This window comes from Caretta caretta, chromosome 18, assembly GCF_965140235.1.
Source record: "Caretta caretta isolate rCarCar2 chromosome 18, rCarCar1.hap1, whole genome shotgun sequence".
Lineage (NCBI taxonomy): Eukaryota > Metazoa > Chordata > Testudines > Cheloniidae > Caretta > Caretta caretta.
Window position 1 is genome coordinate 13,341,753 of NC_134223.1, and position 19,812 is coordinate 13,361,564.

Consider the following 19,812-nt stretch of genomic DNA (forward strand, 5'->3'; position numbering starts at 1 on the left):
AGAAATCACCATGTCTCTGGGAATCTCCAGCCGGGGGGGAGGGGGAGGGGTGTCGTGTCGACAAGATGGCTGCTCTGGGCAAGCTTCTTCACTCCTTTCTTCCCCTGCCAGGAGACCGTGTGATGCCTTGCAGCCTTTGCTTTTAAAAAGAAGCCCTTTAATACAAAGGGTTGTGTTCCCCATCACAACTGAAGCCCTGTATGGCAATCTTAGAGCCCAAGAGTCAAACTGGTAATAGAAAGCGAGGCCCTCACCCTGGCAGGTGGCCCTATAGGTCGGGTTGAGCAAGGCTGGCAGAGCAGTGGGGAGAAGCTTGCCTTTGCAAATGCTGGGGCTACTGTGGATAAGTAGGTCTTGATTCTCCAGAGCAACACCCTTCACAAGTACCAAAGTTGTATGTGCGTGGGGAGAGTGGGTGGGGGTGTTTGTCTGAGAGCAGAGAAGGGATTTGGATAGTAAAGTTCCCTGAAGACACCAGCAAAAAATCCCAACAAGAGGGATCTTAGGGTAAAGCTCCATGGTCAGGCTCTGTGCATGGACTTCCTCGAACAGTCGCCCGACACAGTTACAGGAGTTGCTGTGACAGTTGCCTAAGTTACAGCTGCACTGCTGTTTCTATAGGAAAGAGGATGGCTGTACATCCCAGGCTGCAGCCAGCTGACTTTGTTTGCTCTTACTGGAGATTTCATCAGACCAGCTCAGCATTATGACTCCGCTGTCTTGGTGAACAGCGGTTACAAGCGGCACTGCAGTGAATAGTTAGACATGAAAAATTGTTTTAAAAAAACCTCAAGCTTTCAGATATTCCCTTCTGTTTCACCATTTCTCTCACTCTGAGTAGCACCATTGACTTCCTGGGTGGGAGACACAGATTCTTTCTAGCAGGAGCTCCATTTTGATTTAACAAACACATGGTAAAGCAGAAGACCATTTAATCTACTGTCAGGATGGCAGCTCCCTGTGCTGTTTCATAAATATAATGCAAAAGAATAAGTAAGCAGAATCTTAAGTAATGTTGCAGTTTCCCTTTTAGAGCCCACCTTTTGCTGCAAGGCCTGTGTCCAGGCTAGAATGTCCTACACAACCAAATGCAGAAGAACCCAGACCAGACCATCTAACCCATGGTGGGTGTCCAAATTGTTCCTCCTGGAAACACTCAGCCAAGAGAAAGATCCTCCCTTCCCCAACGCACCTCACCATTTGGGTCTCAAGATTTCATTTGGACCCTACTGGAAAGAACGCCGCCGATCACATTTCATGGGCTCGTTTTTTGGCATGGGTAACCCCTCCCTCACCTCCCAACTGCCACAACTCCAAAAAACCTAAGCACTTTCCTTTAGGTAACACCACGTAATCCAGATCTGTTTTCATGAAGTCCCATCTAATTAGTAACCAACCCCCTGGATTCCACCTCTCTGGCACTTCCTCCCATCAGATGTCCTGAACTCAGATGTCTTGAATACAAAAGACGACACTGAATGGAGTAAGGCTTATGGTTATGTATGCCGGAAGACTGACTATACAGCACAGCACCTCCTAGTTGTGATTTGTGGCCTAGCGTGTCCTCCTCCACTGCTAAGGCTACAGGAGCAGAGGAGAACGGTTTAATGAATACATAAATAAAAATTGTGCTTCCATTTAGATCTTCTTTACAACCTCCCCCTCAAAACACAGAAATTTGGAGATAAAATTTTAAAACAGTTGAAGATTTTGCACCAGTCAAGATACCCTGAGTTAAATAATCTTTAAAAGCACCTCTGTTTTCAAGCTATTAATAATTCCAGTAAAAGCACCCAAGGAGCTCTTCCTATTCAGAGTAGAAGCCAGAGCACAGCAAAAGGACATGCGGTTAGGTGAGGCTACACAGTGGAGGGTGAGTGGAAGCAGGTTATTTAACAAGCGTGTCTCATCCCCCCTCCCCATTAAGGATCAGCCATGCAGTGTAAGTACAAAGAGGTTAAAAAGAATCCAGGAGTGCATTCCCGTCAGTGTAAACTAAAAATGATCAGCACCATTAGGAGACAACGTGGCATAGCCCTTGAGAGGCTCAGGGCAGAGGATCCCTCCAGGACTAGCTAGGGATGGACACGCAGTGAGTGGAGCTGGAAGGACAGAAGCAGCCAGAATCTCTTTGGCCGGAGGCGCAGAATGGGGGATGAGAGCAGTCTGTGAAGCAGCTGGTGGAAGATTTGGCTCTGGGGTCGCGCAGGGGTTGGTGTTTGCACCTCTGGCGGAGGTTTCAGGAGGAGGGAGAATGGAGGCGGCAGAAGCGGCTTCCTTGGCTAACGGAGGCGGCAGAAAGGCTATGAGCAGCTGGCTTGGTAGGAAGCGAGAGTGGAAAAAGGAGGAAGAGTCTTCACTGTGCTTCTAGGGGAAAAAAATAGAAAGAAAAAAAGAGGGAAAAAAAAAAGAGGAGAGAGAAGCACCAGTCGCACAGAGTTCGCACGGCTTTTTTCCTCCTTCCCCCAGGGTCACTGCTCTGGCTCTGACCTTCGGGGCCGGTATCTCCGTTGGCCCGTTGACTTTCGCGTGGCCACTGCTGCGGTGAAGCCCACCAGGCAGCACAGGGACGTGGTGCCGAATTTGGCCGTGTCCAGCCAGCTGGGTGTGTCCGCCTTCAGGTACTTTTCAGCCAAGTGCAAACCCATCACCAGGAGCCACAGGACCGAGGCGAAGGCATCGATTCTCCGCAGCCTGGAATGCCAAAAAAAACGAGGCTGTGCGTCAGAGCAACATGCCTACAAACTGGCCACCCAGAGCCAAGCCAGGCGTGGCCCCGGAGGGCGGCGCTGAGGAGCGAAGGAGGTGGCAGCCTGGGATGAACAGACTGACGCAGGCTATAGGCCACCTCCCAATAAGCTGTGTCAGCTGCACGGCCCCCCACCTGCCCTGATCAGTTACTGCTCCATTCACTAGACTGCAGGACAACAAAGAGATTTCTCCATCCTTGGTAATTCAGGCCATGGTTATAATCCAATGGGATTATCTAAGAACTCCCCCGCCCAAAATCTATATCTTTCAGAGAGTCCTTTGCAACCTCAATAGCATCCCAAGAATCTTCTCCCACAATCCGAGCACTGAATGGGAGACCGCCATAACAATATACATAGGCCTTTTAATCTGACAGGCAGGTAGGCATCACTCTAGGCACAGAGGCTCACTTAGTACCCTAGATAGAGGCAGGACTAGAACCCAGGTCTCCCGATTCAGCTGGCTTGGAGGATGGCTTGTGAGCACCGCAAGGAGACAGGAGGCCAGTGCTGCCAATTGCTGCATTCTCAGCCCTGTGCAGAGAATCAGTCCCCGGTTTGGATCTCCAACAGCCCCCAGATGGACACAGAGAGCACACAGGAGACCCACCTGATCCGTCCGGCCAGAAGCATGGCTAACAGGCAGGTGAACAGCCCGAGGAGGACGACCGCAATCTGATGGTTCCTCCCGTAGGTCCAAGCGACACTCAAGTTCTTCACCGTTTGCTCTGGCAGCAGATGGAGTAGCTCCCACCAGCCTGCAATTCCCAGGAGAGTGCGATTCTCCGAGGCCGCTGCTGGGCTCGCTGCAGTCCCATTCCTGATGGCCATGGGGCCAGTTTCCATAGGAACAGGGGCCGTGACTTTGAGTGAGAAGGGGTCACCTGACCCATACAAGGCCATCAGGACAAGGAACGCACAGCTGAGGAAAGTCAGGAACCGCAGAATTATCACCTGAGTCGGGGTGCTCATGGAGGAGGAGGAAGAGCAAAAGCTCTGCAAAGAGGAAGGAGAAATATCTCTGGTCACAAGCAAAACAAGTTGGGGGGCAGGGGAGGATCCTCAGACTGGTGCCAACTAAACATTTCTACATCGTATCGACCTACTGAGCAACTTGGCCTCACTGAACAGGGGGCTGCAGGTCAAGAGTGAGGGGTATCAGCACCGCAGTGGGCCGGGGAGGGGCAGGAAGGAGGAGAGCCCAGGACTGGAACAGCAGGGGATTGTAGGAGAAGGGCCAAACCCTCAAGTTATCACTCCCGCCCCTTGCTCAGTTCCACACTTGCTCAGTCCCACACTTCATAGTTCCCCTGTGGCAGGGCGAGTTGGTTCTTCCCACCCCTGCTCCACCCCTCCCTCACTCCTTCCAGTTCAATGGTGCCCCATAGATCATCCCAGCAAGATGCAAGCATCGCACAGTGAGGGGTGTTGCAATCCCCCAGCCTGGCACAAACCCAATGCCAAACATTAGAGACCAGCTCATCAGGGCCCGAGAGAGAGAATTATACTGAGAGAGATCTGGGCAGACATCTAGGGCACCATCAGCTGGACAGACAAGCTGGCAGGGGACTGTGATCACAGAAGACTCACTGTTATTCACCCCTCTGGATTTATTTACAGCTACAACATCAAATTTGGCCGAAGACCAGATGTTAGCCCTGGCCCCAACTTAAGCCAAATGTGATCCCATCATCCCACTTAACTCAAAAGCGGAATCCATCAGAGCCGCCCGGGCAGACACACTCACTTCCAGCCCCGCTCCTGGGTCGGATGCCGATGAGCCTGGGTCACTGCACCACTCTCCTTGCCACTCACCCTGCTGCCCATGGCCACGTACCTGCATATAGGGCTTGTCAGTCTCCCGGCGTTTGAAATGGTGGCTCAGCAGCAGCGCCCGGAGCTGCCGGTTCTGGTGCTTGATGTAATATTCCACAGCGGCCTGGCATGGGCGGCACAGCTTGTAGGTCTGCTCCAAGTGGTGCTTATATACCTCGATCTCCTCATCGTATTTACCCTTGGGAGAGAACAGGGAAGCAGATCAGAGGCACCGAACCCCAGCAGTCAGAGGGCACCATCGCTCTTCCACCAATGCACAGATCCCGATCTCCATACTATGGAGCAGCTGGGTACCACCTCAGAATTCTAGGTCAGCTGGGATCAAAACACCCAGCTAGCACGTGGGAAATGTCTCTCAGCCCCACACAGCCTGGGAGAGACAGACAGTGCTGATGGAGCAGAACCAAGCCACAGCAGCCTTTGGTGGTTTATGGGATATGGAACACCGTCAGCCATGACGTTGCTGATTTTATCAGCTAAGGACCACATCTAGGGGGAGAGGTGTCCCATATCTGTAAGCAGGTACCCCAGCTGGTACCTGCCCACAGAGATTTTCACTCAGCCCAGGCAAGCCAGCCAGCCAAGCTGCTTCCTCCTTCTGGCCTAGGTTCAGCAGCAGTCACCGGCAAAAACCCCCTCGCTCAAATCAGTGCAATAAATCATCATCAATGGTTGTCAAAACAGCCTGTGCGAAGGGTGCATTTATCACTGTCACTGGAGCGGAGACGTCACTCATCATGGCAGGTCCCAGGGCTCTTTCAACGCCATCTCCATTCCCAGGCTGTTCTGGGCTCCCTGCCCCAGCCGTGGCATCGGAAGGTCAGTTCTCTCCCAAACTTGGCTCCTGTTTCACCAGGGGGGAGCCAGGATGGGCCGGCCCCTCCCCTTCCCACATGCTTTATTTAGTCTTGCAGGCTGGGCTCCTATCTGAACCCTACAGCTCAGAAGCAGCTCAGGTAGCGGGGCAGCATGGGAGAAATCTTATCCTGCCCCAAGAACAAACAGGGGCCTCCATTCCCCAGGGCTGTCTACCAGCCCCATGCGGCTCAGAACTCCTGCTTCAGTTATGATGAAACATAGGTGGCCCTGAACACCACAAGATCAGAGCCTCCAATGCCACAGCCCCTGCACTCAAGGGGAGCATCACACGGATGTTCTGCTGGCTTGAGTCTAAGCAGCCAAAGGGACAGCTCCCGAGCTTTCGACAGCACCCAGCATGGGCATCACTGCCCATAGGACCCCAGGAGCAACAGTGCCTTGGAAAACAGAACAGACCCAGGTTGTTCTGATTGAACTCCGGCAGGACAACATGCCCTCCCCAGCCTGTCCCTTCCTCTCCTCAACCCCTCATCTGTCCCCACTCCCAGCATGAACCTGCAGAGAGATCTCGAGGATGGGAGCGTGCAACTTTGCGTGGAGGCTGCTGAGCACTGACTCTACTGGGAGGAAAAATCCAGGCACAAGGGTCACCTCTCTGTGCAGGTCTTTTTTGGGACGGCCGGGGGGAGGAACGGGGTCAAAGAGCTGCATTTGAGAGTGCTAAAGGAGTTGGTGGATGTGATTGCAGAGCCATTGGCCGTTATCTTTGAAAACTCATGGAGATCGGGGGAGGTCCCGGACAACTGGAAAAAGGCTAATGTAGTGCCCATCTTTACAAAAGGGAAGGAGGATGATCCTGGGAACTACAGGCCAGTCAGCCTCACCAAAGGCCCTGGAAAAATCATGGAGCAGGTCCTCAAGGAATCAATTCTGAAGCACTTAAAGGAGAGTAAAAGTGATCAGGAACAGTCAGCATGGGTTCACCAAGGGCAAGTCATGCCTGACTAATCTAATTGCCTTCAATGATGAGATAACTTGCTCTGTGCATGAGGGGAAAGCAGTGGACATGTTATTCCTTGATTTTAGCAAAGTTTTTGATACGGTCTCCCACAGTATTCTTGCCAGCAAGTTAAAGAAGTATGGGCTAGATGAATGAAGTATAAGGTAGATAGAAAGCTGGCTAGATCATCGGGCTCAACGGGTAGTGATCAATGGCTCCATGTCTAGTTGGCAGCCGGTATCAAGCGGAGTGCCCCAAGGGTCGGTCCTGGGGCCGATTTTGTTCAATATCTTCGTTAATGATCTGGAGGATGGCATGGACTGCACCCTCAGCAAGTTTGCAGATGACACTAAACTGGGAGGAGTGATAGATACACTGGAGGGTAGGGATAGGATACAAAGGGACCTAGACAAATTAGATGATTGGGCCAAAATAAATCAACCAAAACAAGGATAAGTGCAGAGTCCTGAACTTAGGACGGAAGAACCCCATGCACCGCTACAGACTAGAGACCGAACGGCTAGGCAGCAGTTCTACAGAAAAGGACCTATGGGTTACAGTGGATGAGAAGCTGGATATGAGTCAACAGTGTACCCTTGTTGCCAAGAAGGCCAATGGCATTTTGGGATGTATAAGTAGGGAAATTGCCAGCAGATCGAGGGACGTGATCATTCCCCTCTATTTGACATTGGTGAGGCCTCATCTGGAGTACTGTGTCCAGTTTTGGGCCCCACACTACAAGAAGGATGTGGAAAAATTGGAAAACGTCCAGTGGAGGGCAACAAAAATGATTAGGGGACTGGAACACATGACTTATGAGGAGAGGCTGAGGGAACTGGGATTGTTTAGTCTGCGGAAGAGAAGAATGAGGGGGGATTTGATAGCTGCTTTCAACTACTTGAAAGGGGGTTCCAAAGAGGATGGATCTAGACTGTTCTCTGTGGTAGCAGATGACAGAACGAGGAGTAATGGTCTCAAGTTGCAGTGGGGGAGGTTTAGGTTTGATATTAGGAAAAACTTTTTCACTAGGAGGGTGGTGAAGCACTGGAATGCGTTACCTAGGGAGGTGATAGTATCTCCTTCCTTTGAAGTTTTTAAGGTCAGGCTTGACAAAGCCCTGGCTGGGATGATTTAGTTGGGGATTGGTCCTGCTTTGAGCAGGGGGTTGCACTAGATGAACTCCTGAGGTCCCTTCCAACCCTGATATTCTAACGATTCTATGAAAGGCAACGTGATTTGCTTGACGTCAAACAAGGTTCTCGATGGCCCTGGGATTTGCCCAGGGGAGATGGGCACCTTTGTCCCAACAGTTGCAAGACACTGGGAAGGAAGCCACAAGCTGTATAGGAGAGTAGGTCTTTGAGCTGGCTACTCCTCTTAACAGCGACCCACAGCAATGGAGTGTGCGTGTGTGTGGGGTGCATGTGAAGGGCCACACCGGAGGTGACAATGCTATTATGACTTTGTATCCTGTTTGCACTTTACCACGTTCACAAGCGAGCCACAGCTCCCAGCTCCAAAGATGCTCCCAAAACTTCTGCCTCATTAACGTCTTCAGCAACAACGGGAAACATTCCGGATTCCCTCCCTACCCCTATTGGATGGCTTCGTCCCCAGGCACAGCTGCCCGAGCACTAGAAACGCAGGTGCACCGAGGGCCCTGCAGACTTCACTGCAAATGGCCCATGGCCAAGATGAGGCTGCGTGGAAGGTTTAATGCTCCTTGTTCACACAGCAGCGAGGTTGCCAGCTGCTGCAGTTTACTGCTCGGTCAGGTCAGAGCAGGTGCTTATTACTGTGCCGGACAAAGGCAGCTTTATCCAGGGGGTAAGGGAGGAAAGGCCCATCTCCCTGGCTATCGAGGGCCTGCTCGCTGGAGCGCTGTGCCAAGGGCTCCCTCTGCTGGCACCCAGCTAGAATTACATAGGATAAGAGTGCTCTGCAAGCGTGGGAACCTAAGGGATGGGGCTGGGAATTTGGCAGCCACCTTTGGACCCTGCCTCTCTTCTCTAAGCTGGAAAGGAACAGTGTTCTAGAAGAGAGTCATTGCACAAGCATGAACTGTGGGAGGTCTTGAGGATTTGGGCATCAGGCTAGCGGGCACAAGAGAACTCTGCAGCTCACAATGTTACTACATTGACAAAGATCTTGGGAGGGCCAAGTGACCAGGCATCTCTACAGAAGGCAGCACCGTCCAGAAGCGCTGAGACCCAGACAGGGAGCGAAGAAACCCACATTCTCTGCCACATCCTCTGCCACTAACATGCTACCTGGCCTCAAGCAAGTCATTTCACCTCTTTGTCTAAAAGACAGGCAGTAACGATACCTCCATGGCCTTTGCAAAGCAATTTGTAATGGCCGGATGAAAAACACAATGGAACTGCCATGTATTATCACCGAGGGTCACAACCTTCTGGACTGAGATGCTTTGGGCTGCCACCAAGAGACACTCTGAGGAGCTGCTCAGCGGCAGCAGGCTCATCACATTACTGCACAGCCGCTCTTTGCAGGGAGTAAAGACTGAGCCAGCAGTTTATATGCTGACCCCACATGTCTAGCCAGTGTGGAACCAGCAAACGGTCAGGCAGAGGTGAATCAACCACAGAGGAAGCGAAAACTGCTGTTTCAGGAGCAAGTGGACAGAATCAGCATGAGAGAGACACAAGAGAAACTCAAACACCATGAAACTGCCAGAAGGCATCCTCATTAATCACAATCCATGGGTTCAAATCTGCTCCCCGGGAGACATCCTGATTAAGCAGGCTCCAATTACATGGAATAGATTGGATAAGAAAAAGTCTACAGAGTAAAACTAACCCACTAGGTCCTGGGGTTGCAACCCAGGGGGCCCAGAATTTTTCTGCAGTAATAAGGGGGCTCATTGCATGGCAGAGGATGAGACCTACTGCCCTAGATACTTTGCAGGAACACAGTTAAAATAAGAAGCTGGGGGAGAGAAGCCCACACCAGAGCGGACTACCATCCCGCGCTCCACTGGGTGGACAGCGCTGACGTCAATCAGCAGGAGAGCTTCCTAGAGCTGCACGAGTGGCAGCCTCATTGTCCTACGCAAGCACGAAGATGAACCTACTACTCCCAGGAGAAATATCAACTGGACTGCGTTATTCTTTTTAACCTCAGTAGCTGGATCAGAGCAGCTCAGCTGAGGGCCTGTAGAAAAGGGCAGGGCGCTTGAGAACTACCACTGTGTTATTCTGCCCATCGCATCCCACAAATTTAAGCAGAGCGAGGTCCGACCAGTATCGAGATGGGAAACCTCCCACGGAAACCCAGCCTAGTGGCAAGAAGTTATGCTAGCTGCTCAGTAGGTGGCGCTCTTCCTTCCGTGACTGACATGGTGTTTGGCAGGCTGGACAAAACCTTAGAAGTCCTAACTACACTTGCGATCCCACAGCAACCTTTGCAAGGTGAGGGAGAGGCGGTTCCAGTTTCCTGGCCACATTCTAACTCTGCTAATTCAATTCTTCCCATCTCTAAACCCCCTCGCCAATGCCAATCAGAATGGAGAGTCTTCTTCACTCCCCCTCCTGAACTGTTTGCACAAAGTCCCTGGGCAGCACTGAATACAGCATTCCACCCTCCAGCTGAGCGAAGAACCCCTCTCCCCCCATTACCAGCCTCCTGGGGCCTGGTGTCATTTGTAAAGCCTTACACAAAAGGCTACTCGTGCAAAGTATTAAAGGGAGGGAGTTCAAAGAGCTGCAGAAATAATTGGGAGGCTGGCAGGATTCACTCAAGGAAAGATTAAAAAGAAGAATACAAAACCCCCATTTGGCTAAGGGTGAGGGGAGAGACATAACCAGCCTAGTAACTTAACATGTGCCGAAAAGGGAGAGGAACTGGCCTAATGAATGGACGGGTAAAAACTAGAGGTAATGAGCTAAAATTCAGAGACTCTGGCTGAAGATTGGGGGGGAAAATAAAGAACACCCTCCCCCCCCATGTAAACAATGAAATCTATTAGGCCTAGGCGTTGCAAACACACTGCTCTTTCCATACTGCTAACTGGGTCAGTGGGGTTCCGGTCCGGGAAAGGATTAGAACCACTGTTCCAGTCTGTGGCTCAGTTTCCATAGGGAAGTGATAGAAGTATCCTGGCTTGCCTCATTTCAAACCGAACAGGACCATAGTCTGCAAAATGGACAACAGGGAACCACGCTGTATTTGCAGAGGGGACCCAACAGTCTGGACTCTGAATAATAAGGGAAGTGAAGATATAAAGTGGGGCTGAGTTTAACATTGGGGAAATTCCTCCCCAAGACAGACTCTGAGGGCTGCACTCAGGGGCTCCTTGCTCAGTGTTCATCCAGGATTCTGCCATCAGCTCGGAGGACTCAGTTTTCTTAAGGCCCTGGACAAAAAGCTCTTTGTGTAGGTGGGACAGTAATTCCCTATCTGCATCATCATGCAGTTGCCATGGCCTCCCAGATAACTGGGGCAGGCACTTCACACACAGACACATGGGCTGCGCTCACAGTTAGAATGAGCAGAGGATGAGCTACCTGCATGGCAGGGAGAAGACAAGAAACAGTCCTGCTGTCTGGAGGATGCAATCCATGGAAAAATCCAGGGCAGGGACAGCAGGAGAACAACTTGGAGGCTGCTCGCATTGCTGAATGCCCTGCTCAGGGATCAAATCAACAGATTTGCCCTCCAGCTCCGAGGCACACACCACTCTCTGGAGACATAGGAGGGGGCTGGGTGGGCAGACAGAAAGGGTCTTGGTAGTTCAGTCATCTTACAATTGCCCGGAGCTTATCAAAATGGTAGATCAGGATTAAAGGCTGTTGTTCCTCCAGCAACGTAGAGTGGGAACATAAGATGCCTTCATGGATAGATCTGGGGACACCTGGATGTTATCTTTACCCAAACAGGATAGAGAGAGAGAGAGTCTGTCCAAGCCAGCACCTACCTCTTCCCTGGGTGCGAAGGACGCCAGCTGCTTGATCTTCATGGTCTGGTGATTGTTGCATTTCTTGCACAGCAAGATCTGGCTGCTCACCCACTGCTGTGGCTTGGTGGGGTCGCAAAAGGTGGTGGCGCCTGACACGACGTGGTTTAGGTGCTCCATGTACTGGGCAGGAATGGGCTTGTTGTAGTCTCCATTCTGCCAAGCAGCAAAGAAAAGCATGAGCTCTTGAGTCCACCCTCTGCAGGGGTTCCACTGTCAGTGCCCTGCCTCATACGATGAGGAAGAAATAAAACCAGAATAAGACCCATTGCTCTTCCCCCCATTCTGTACGCCACTCCCAGCTGTTTTACAGGCCGCGCTGCAGAGATTCATGCATACTCCTGGGCCATGGATTGTCTAGTGCACACACCACTAAGGGGTGCAAAATCAGCACTGTACCCTGCATTTCACTAAACTGCCCAGGAGCCACAGCAGGGGACAGAAGGGCCCTATCAAAAATGTCCTTAAGCAGCTAAAGGTTACCAAGCATCCATGCCCATCAAATGCCACTGCATATCCTGTGACAAACATATTAGCCCAGCACCTCTGGATCCTTCAGTCTACAGCAGCCCAGCATCCACCAACTAACAGCTGGCAAACAACGAGGTTCAATACAGAAGATGAGTCTCCCACGGCAGAGAACAGCATCAGGCTATAACACTGTGCATGCAGATGTGCAGGCCACAGACTAACATCTGGACAGAGTTTCTACCAAGATTTTAGGGCCAGTCAACATATAACAAAGTGTGCACACCCCAGAAGTGGGAGAGGTTTGGAAGGAGGAGAAGATGCAGCAGAGTTGGCTTCTTTTGCCGTACGTTTGATGAGCTAATTATAGGGGAATGGCTTTAAGGGAAGGGAATACATGGAAGGGCAGGAAGGGAGTCAAAGTGCCTCGAGGTCAGACTTTAAGGAAATCCTGGCTGGGGACATAAAGCCAGGGGAAAGATGGTTGTGTGGTTAGAAGCAAAGAACTGGAGATCAGGAGACTGGGATTCTATTCCTGGCTTTGTCAAAGACCCACCCTGTGACCTCGAGCAAACCCTTTGTGCCTCAGTTTCCCCACCTGAAAACTGGGCACAACCCTACTGACGGAGTGGAGGGTGGGGTTTAATCTCTCTCTGTAAAGAGAGAGACTTTGGGAATCTTGGCTAGAAAGCCCTGCAGTTAAGGCTACGATGAAGCCATTTTCTGATGCTTATTACGCCGGGTATGTCTACCCAGCAGCAGGGAGGTTAAGTCCCAGCATCGGTAGGCATATGCGCGAGCTCAGGTCGAGCAAGTGCCTAAAACACCATCATGGCCATAGCAACACAGGCGGTCGCTTGGGCTAGCCGGTCAAGTTCAATCCTACCCAACCTCTGGGTCAGGGGTGGGCAAACTTTTTGGCCCAAGGGCCACATCGGGGTTGCGAAACTGTATGGAGGGCCAGGTAGGGAAGGCTGTTCCTCCCCAAACAGCCTGGTCCCTGCCCCCTCCCACTTGCTGCCCCCTGACTGCCTCCCTCAGAACCCCCGCTCCCTCCAACCCCCCTGCCCAACCCCTTGTCCCCTGACCGCCACCTCCCAGGACCCCCCACCCATTCCAACCCCCCCCCCCCCGCTCCCTGTCCCCTAACTGACCCGACCCCCTATCCACACCCCCACCCTGTAACTGCTCCCCCATCCAACCACCCCTGTTCCCTGACCCCTATCCACACCCCCACCCCGGCCCCCCAGGACTCCCATGCCTATCCAACCTCTCCCTGTTCCCCATCCCCTGACCGCCCCCCACCCAAACCTCTGCCCCATCCAACAGCCCCTTGCTCCCTGACTGCCCCCCGGGACCCCCTGGCCCGTATCCAACCCCCCCACTCCCCACCCCCTTACCATGCTGCTTAGAGCGGCAGGACTGGCAGCCATGCTGGCCTGAGCCAGCCGCACCGCCTGCGCGGCGACATAGCTGTGGGGGAGTGGGGACAGCAGGGGCGGGGGCTAGCCTCCCCGGCCAGGAGCTCAAGGGCCAGGTAGGACGGTCCCGTGTGCCGGATGTGGCCCTCGGGCTGTAGTTTTCCCACCTTTGCCCTGGGTACATACCTGAGCAGTAGCAGCCATGCTGCTATTTTGTGTGCGCTAGCGTGTATGCGTCTGGGACTTGCACCTCCCCACTGCTGGGCGGACAGACCCTCCTGCAAAGGCTCACCGTTTGGGCTGAAGTTTCCCATGCGGTGCCTACCACCCCCGGCTGAATTTACTTTTTTTTTTTTTTTTAAAAGCTAGAATGGTTCAGCCATTTTGGAAAACAAGGTTGGGGGAAAAATACATCATTTTATCCATGTCAAAAAATTCCCACATCTGTTTTGTTGAGAAAAATCTAGTGCCTCGATGCTCTGGAGCAAGGACTTGAAATCTGACAGGGTCTCCCTTTCGCTGTTTGTGAAATTCACTCAAACTTGACCAAATGATAAATCTCAGTTTACACATGCTCAGTAGAGACTTGTTAGTGTATAGCAGCTAAATTCTCTGCAGATTTCATCTGCACAGAGCATGCTCTGTCATGTGGGATTGAGTAGGGATTTCCCTGCAATTGCTGCTCCCACAGGGCACAGCCCCTCCCAGCAGCCTTCTAGCCAGGTAGCCCCTGCGGTACCTCTTGGAAGCCATTGTATTGTTCACAGTAGGGACAGTCCCAGCAGTTGCGATTCCCATAGGGCACCACCGTGTCCTGGTTACAGAACCAGCAGTTCACAGACATGTGTGTGGGCTTCTTCCTGTTAGAAACAGAAACAGAAGGGTGTCAAACTGAGCTGGGCCACTGAGCTAGAAGGAAACAGGGCAGCAGCCTGTTTGCTCAAATCGGAAAATACAGGTGTGTTTTACATACAAGTCTGAGAATAGTAACCAACTTTCCGCACCCCATGCAGCCTCACAGTAACATCAGGATTTGAATGATCCTTCTTAGGATGGGGCAGAAGACTGGAGAGATGAGGACAGGCAACTCCAGCACCTCCTGGCTAGTCTTCCTGGGGCTTGCACAAGGCAAGTACCAACAATGATGGCTTTGCCTGGAATCCTGCTCTGCTATTTCTGCACCCCCAGGACTGCCTCATGTGCCATCCCCGGTGTGGCTAGCATCAATGCAACTGGAGGGTGCACGACAGTACCTGCCTAGGCTACAGGGTCCTGGCACACCTTCAAGTTTGTGCTCCAGTTGCCATGGGAAAGGGAAGCCTTGGTGGTATTGAAAGCTGCCGTGACCATCACATTCTATCAGGCCATGTGTGGGGACATCAGAAATATGAGAGACCCGCTGATAATCGCTGTGTGCCCAAATGACTCATCGCACCTCACATTAAAGGGACATGGGTAGATCAGATTTGGCCCCAAGTTCAGCCATTGTAAACTGAAGCTTTTTACACAGCACTAGACAAATGAATTGGCAAGGAGGACTGAAGGATTAATAGGTCATTTCCAATTCCTACACAGTGTTCCCATAATCTTAAAACAACAGCCAGAGAAGGCAAGTTTTGCTCAAAAGCCAGCTATTTATCAGACCTCTGTAGTTACAATCCAAACCCACTACACTGGGCTAGTGCATGAAAATCAGAGAGACTTAACAGAATGAAACTGACTGGTCTACTGTCACCGTGCAAGCAGAGAGCTGCAGCAAGGAATTCATTGTCATAAACAGGGAACAACTAATTAGACTGTCAGGCAAGGTGCTCGATTGGCAGCCCTGGAGACTAAAATCATCCACCCACAAAGCAGATCTAAAGCACTGGGCGGGGGGGCCTTCCCCCACAACGCTCCTTTGTCAACATCTCCTTTAGAGGCAACAGGGGAGTTAATTCTCGTGCCCTATTCAACTTGTGATCTCTCTGCCAATAAAAATGAAGTAGTGAGATTTTTGAGATATGGATTCCTGCCCACTGGGAACTAGACTGAGACCCAAACTCATGTCACACAAGCCACTAATTTTCAGACGGAAACAACTTCCAATCCCCATTTTTCCGTGCCTGGGTTTGAACCATCAGCCCAATCCCCTGAGCCCATCAGTCCCCCTTTTTTAAAACAATCCTGATAAAATAGGAATCTCAGCAAGTTTAGCCTCCTTCATGATGCAGCCTGACTGGAGGAGACCACAACAAAGACTTTGCTTAAAGTCTCCGCATTTGGACCTCTAGGATCTCTCAAGTAAAATTCTCTGATTTGGTCTTCCACCAGGAACCGAGCCAAGAAACAAGTTTCATCGTAGCTCAAAGAACAGAGTTAATCTGTTTGGGTTTATTAAAACCAGCCAACCAGGTCTGGGAGCGAAGGGACAGCTGTTCAAGCCAACAGCCAATCAGTGACTGTGTACAACAGCTGTCTCGAGTGACAGGGACAGCTGCTACCCAAATCAAGAATAGCAGTTTCTAGTTATGCCACGCAATGGCCGTGTCGCCAATGGACAGCATGTTGGAAAGGGCTCTCCATGGCGTACTGCAGTAAACACTTGTGTGACAGGTGAGTAGCTGCTACATGTTGACCCTGTGGGTCAAAATAAGACTCAAACACCGGCCATCTGTACCCAGGGAGGCAGAGGGGTGGAGTTCTCCTTTGACGCTTGTCCAATACGGCTGCAGCAGCAGGGCATGCAAGCACATCACGGGCTTAGAACTCAGAAAAAACCCCACAGGAGCTCCAGCAGCTATGAGAAACTTCCCATCCTCCTGCTGTGTGGAATCTGCTCTTTGCCTCCAATCTCTGCCCTTTTCGGTATTTTATCAATAGGACTTCTGTCCTGGTGCTTAGTGGGTACTCAAATCTGCTTTGCGTTACACAGATGCCTGGCTCCTCCTATAAATATTACCTGGGTGCTTCGATCTCTCTCCTCACCACTGTATCTGTGCAGCTACAGCTAGACAGGCATGCAGGACAGGCGCTTGAATGATTAAGCTCAAGAAACATTCACTGGCCATTGGGACTATAAAACAACGTGAAGTACCTATCTGACCCTGCCCTTCTTCTGGGAGGTGGGCAAGATGGTTGGGCTAGATACTCAACTCAAAGAAAGGGGTAGAGGCTTGGTCTGCTGATAAATGCCAATCTTCCTTCTCCCCTTTGATTGCCCACCTCAGATGGCTACTTTATAAACAAATACGGAAAGCTGCAATTAAAATAAATCAATCCAATTGCTGAGTGACAGCAACAGACTTGGGGATGGAAGATTCAGAAAAACAGCTCCAAGGAAGAGCCAATGGAAAGGGGACGCAGGAGGGTCTGAGATTAACTGATCTACCCACCTCTGCGTTTACATACCCTGCACTCACTGTGAACGAAAGCTGCCTGGCTCCCCCGTGCTGGGGCAAGCTGAAGCAGTAAGTAACTACTTCAGTTCTCTTGGGCAGTAGAAATGCCACTGGAAGCAAGTAGAGGGGAAAAAGGCTTCTCACTGCTCTGCACATACCCAAGGTCTCTGCAACACAACCTCATTGCAAGACACAGATACCTTAGGGCCCCCACAAAAAGCTGCCTTAAAGATGAAGCTGAAAATCTGCCCAAGCTCCGTTTGCAGCCACCCTATGCAGTCAGTCAGCTGGCCACAAAGGCCCATTTGAACTACAGCTGTTGATAAGAACAGGAGGAGAAATGCCCATCTGAAGGCATCTCATTCACACAAGCCCTCAGGACAGAGGCAGAAGCCAACCCACCCAGAGCAATGGCACTCATTCATTAGTGGACTGTGGCCAGCTCTGCTGGGACCCACATGGGCTCCCTTTGAGTCCTGGATTATCCAGCAGCCCTTGATGAGGGATCATGCTGACAATTGCAACCCAGACAGCCGGCACATAACATGCTTATAAACCCTCCCAGGGCCCTAGCATAGGGTCTATGCCAAGAGATCAGAGCTGAGAAAGTTTCTCTGAGGATACCAACTAGGTACAGATGGCAGGGCTGGGAGCTTCCCTTTTTCTTGTCCCATTGCCCACCTTCACACCCCTTTCAGTTCCAGTCCTGTGATTCCTGTCCATCTTCTCTCCACACTTCTCCCTCAGGGCCCCCAAGACTCCTTTCCCTACTCCTGCCTAAAAGACATGGCCAGGGATCAGTCACAGCAAGGAGCGCTCTGCGGCCCACCCTGGCCTTGTGTCAAAGGCAGAGCTGCTGGCATTGTTGCAGAACTAGTTCGGTTAAAGATCTTCTACATACTCTCTGCTGTCAGGGAACTGTTCCCTCCACAATCCACAAAGGACCCTGCTGCAAGGGAAGCTACTGACTGAAGGACTTGGGCGAATCTCAGAGAACCAGTGAGAAGCAGCAGCCACCGCTACCACCCGTGATGAGATTATAAATGCCAGGATACAGAATGCTAGCTGGACGGCAGGAGTTAAAGGGAGTGTGGTAGGGATGTGGGTACACCCCCTAATGCACGACACTCCTATTTGAGACAGGAGACTTGGCAGGACCATAAATAAAGGGGTCAGCTTCAGCTCTTGAGTTTCTCCCACCCTGACCAACAGTGCTGCTGCTCTCTACCAGTGAAGTTCAAGGTGGTGTGGAAAGTCGTACTGCTGGGATAAAAATGCTGCCCTGCACCCAGAATACCCATCCCCATGGGCTCTACGGCAGGCAATAGAGTGGGTTGGGGAGAAGAAAGAAAGAGAGAGAAACAAACACATATTGAAACCAACAGTCTATTGCAGGGGTGGCCAACCTGTGGCTCCAAAGCTGCATGCAGCTCTTCAGAAGTTGATATGTGGCTCCTTACATAGGCACCAACTCTCTAATGTGCCGGGGAGAGGGGGGGGGGGAATAAAGGTGCGCGCACGCTCACTGCAACTCCTGACTCTGCCACAGGCCCTGCCCCTACTTCACCCCTTCCCCCAAGGCCTCCACTCCTTCCTGCCCCCTTCCCTGAGCCTGCCATGCCCTCGCTCCCCCCCCTCGAGCTTGCATGCCGCAGGAGGCATAGGAAAGGAGAGGGAGGTGCTGATCAGCAGGGCTGTTGGCAGGCGGGGGGTGGGGAGGGAGCTGATGGGGAGCTGCTGAGGTATTACTGGGGCTCTTTGGCAATGTACATAGGTAAATTCTGGCTCCTTCTCAGGCGCAGGTTGGCCACCCCTGGTCCATTGGTTAGGAGGTATGAGTGGGAGAGTCCTGGAGATTTTGGGCCAGAGAAAGATGGTGGTCTTCACTGGTGAGCATTCTGGATCAGAGAGACAGCAACGTTAACCCCAAGCGTTCCAAAAGTCACAGGTACTCTTTGTCTTCTGGTTTCTGAGTCTGTAGGGTACGCTCCGGTCACATTTTCAAGCTTTTCTTTGCAATCAAGAGGGCTGGATTTTTTAAAGATGAAAACAGATTCTCATGTAATCACAAACTTCCAGGAACTGGAACATGAAGAAATACATCAAATATCTCAGCCTTTTGTGCAATGTGCCTCAGGTGGCATACGATCAGGATTCATCGCTGAATTTGGTCCACTGGTTGGCTCGTTAGCTTCCCCAGCCCAGGCCGGGTACTGGCGGGGAGTGAGACACGAGCGCAGATCCATGCCTCCCACACCAAATACCGTGAAACACCTACTAAAATTGGAAGAGCTGGCTACCCTGGAGACAGTAAACAGTCAGATATTTGCTGCCTAAGTTATCACTAAATGGTCTCAGCCCAGCTCCCAGGTGCACACCTCTCAAAAACACCAGCATAACTAGTACCAACTGGTTCCCTTCATGGCAATCTCAGCAGAGCATGCAACAAGTAAGTGGGCATGAGACTTGGATCCCGAGCAGGTGGTCTCCTTACCACAACATTAAAACATTCATGAGCAAGTGTGTCTAGCTGCTGTTGTGCTATACCTGAGGGAGCCTAGGGATTACCTGGACCTGCTAACTTGTGTGAAAACTATGCACTGTCTTGTCTTCCCTAGGATTTTAGCTCATGTTGGTTAATGCTAGTTCAGAGTGAATCTTTTCCCCCACAGTGAAGACAAGACCACACAGAGAAAATCTTCAGTGGTTAAGAGACCTATAGGAAAGAGAGGCCCTTCCCTCTATCCCCCTGAGAGAGTCCTAAGGCAATAAGATTTATTTTAATGCCCAACGTGCTCAATTCAAGACAGGTACTTAAAGAACACTGTTAAAATTGGGGGGGGGGGGGGAGGAGGGGAAAGAGAAGAGAAGAGAAGAGATATGTCCTTCCTTTAGATTAGGTGGCCAATCCAAGTAAGCCACGGGCTACCGGCATTCACCTTTCAGCAGCCAAGCAGACCACCATACAGGAGTTTGAGGTCCATTTGAGGCACACTTCAGTCTACTTCTGGCTCCTCCAGACAGGTCTGCTAGAGGGCATGCTCCCCAGCCCCTTACGGATGATATAGTACTGGATGCCATGGGCACAAAAGAGGGGTGGGGTCTATTGGGTCTACCTCTGAGAAACTAGGAGAAAAGGAGTGCTTTCGTCCCGTCCAAAGGTTTG

The 19,812-nt window shown here is 51.4% G+C and overlaps 1 protein-coding gene across 3 annotated transcripts in view; it reads right to left on the reverse strand.

Moving 5' to 3' along the window:
• Positions 1 to 19,812, reverse strand: part of TMEM201 (transmembrane protein 201) — a 52,553-nt gene that overhangs the window by 27,183 nt on the left and 5,558 nt on the right. For all 3 annotated transcript variants that reach the window (XR_012665446.1, XM_075121156.1, XM_048824602.2), the window contains exons 2-6: positions 14,006 to 14,126; positions 11,339 to 11,533; positions 4,588 to 4,764; positions 3,361 to 3,746; positions 2,491 to 2,694 (exon numbers count right to left, since the gene is read on the reverse strand). Coding sequence is in view for 2 of the 3 variants with exons in the window: in XM_075121156.1 (XP_074977257.1) it covers positions 2,491 to 2,694; positions 3,361 to 3,746; positions 4,588 to 4,764; positions 11,339 to 11,533; positions 14,006 to 14,126 (1,083 nt within the window). In the remaining variant the exon portion in view is untranslated. The remainder of the gene's footprint in view (positions 1 to 2,490; positions 2,695 to 3,360; positions 3,747 to 4,587; positions 4,765 to 11,338; positions 11,534 to 14,005; positions 14,127 to 19,812) is intronic.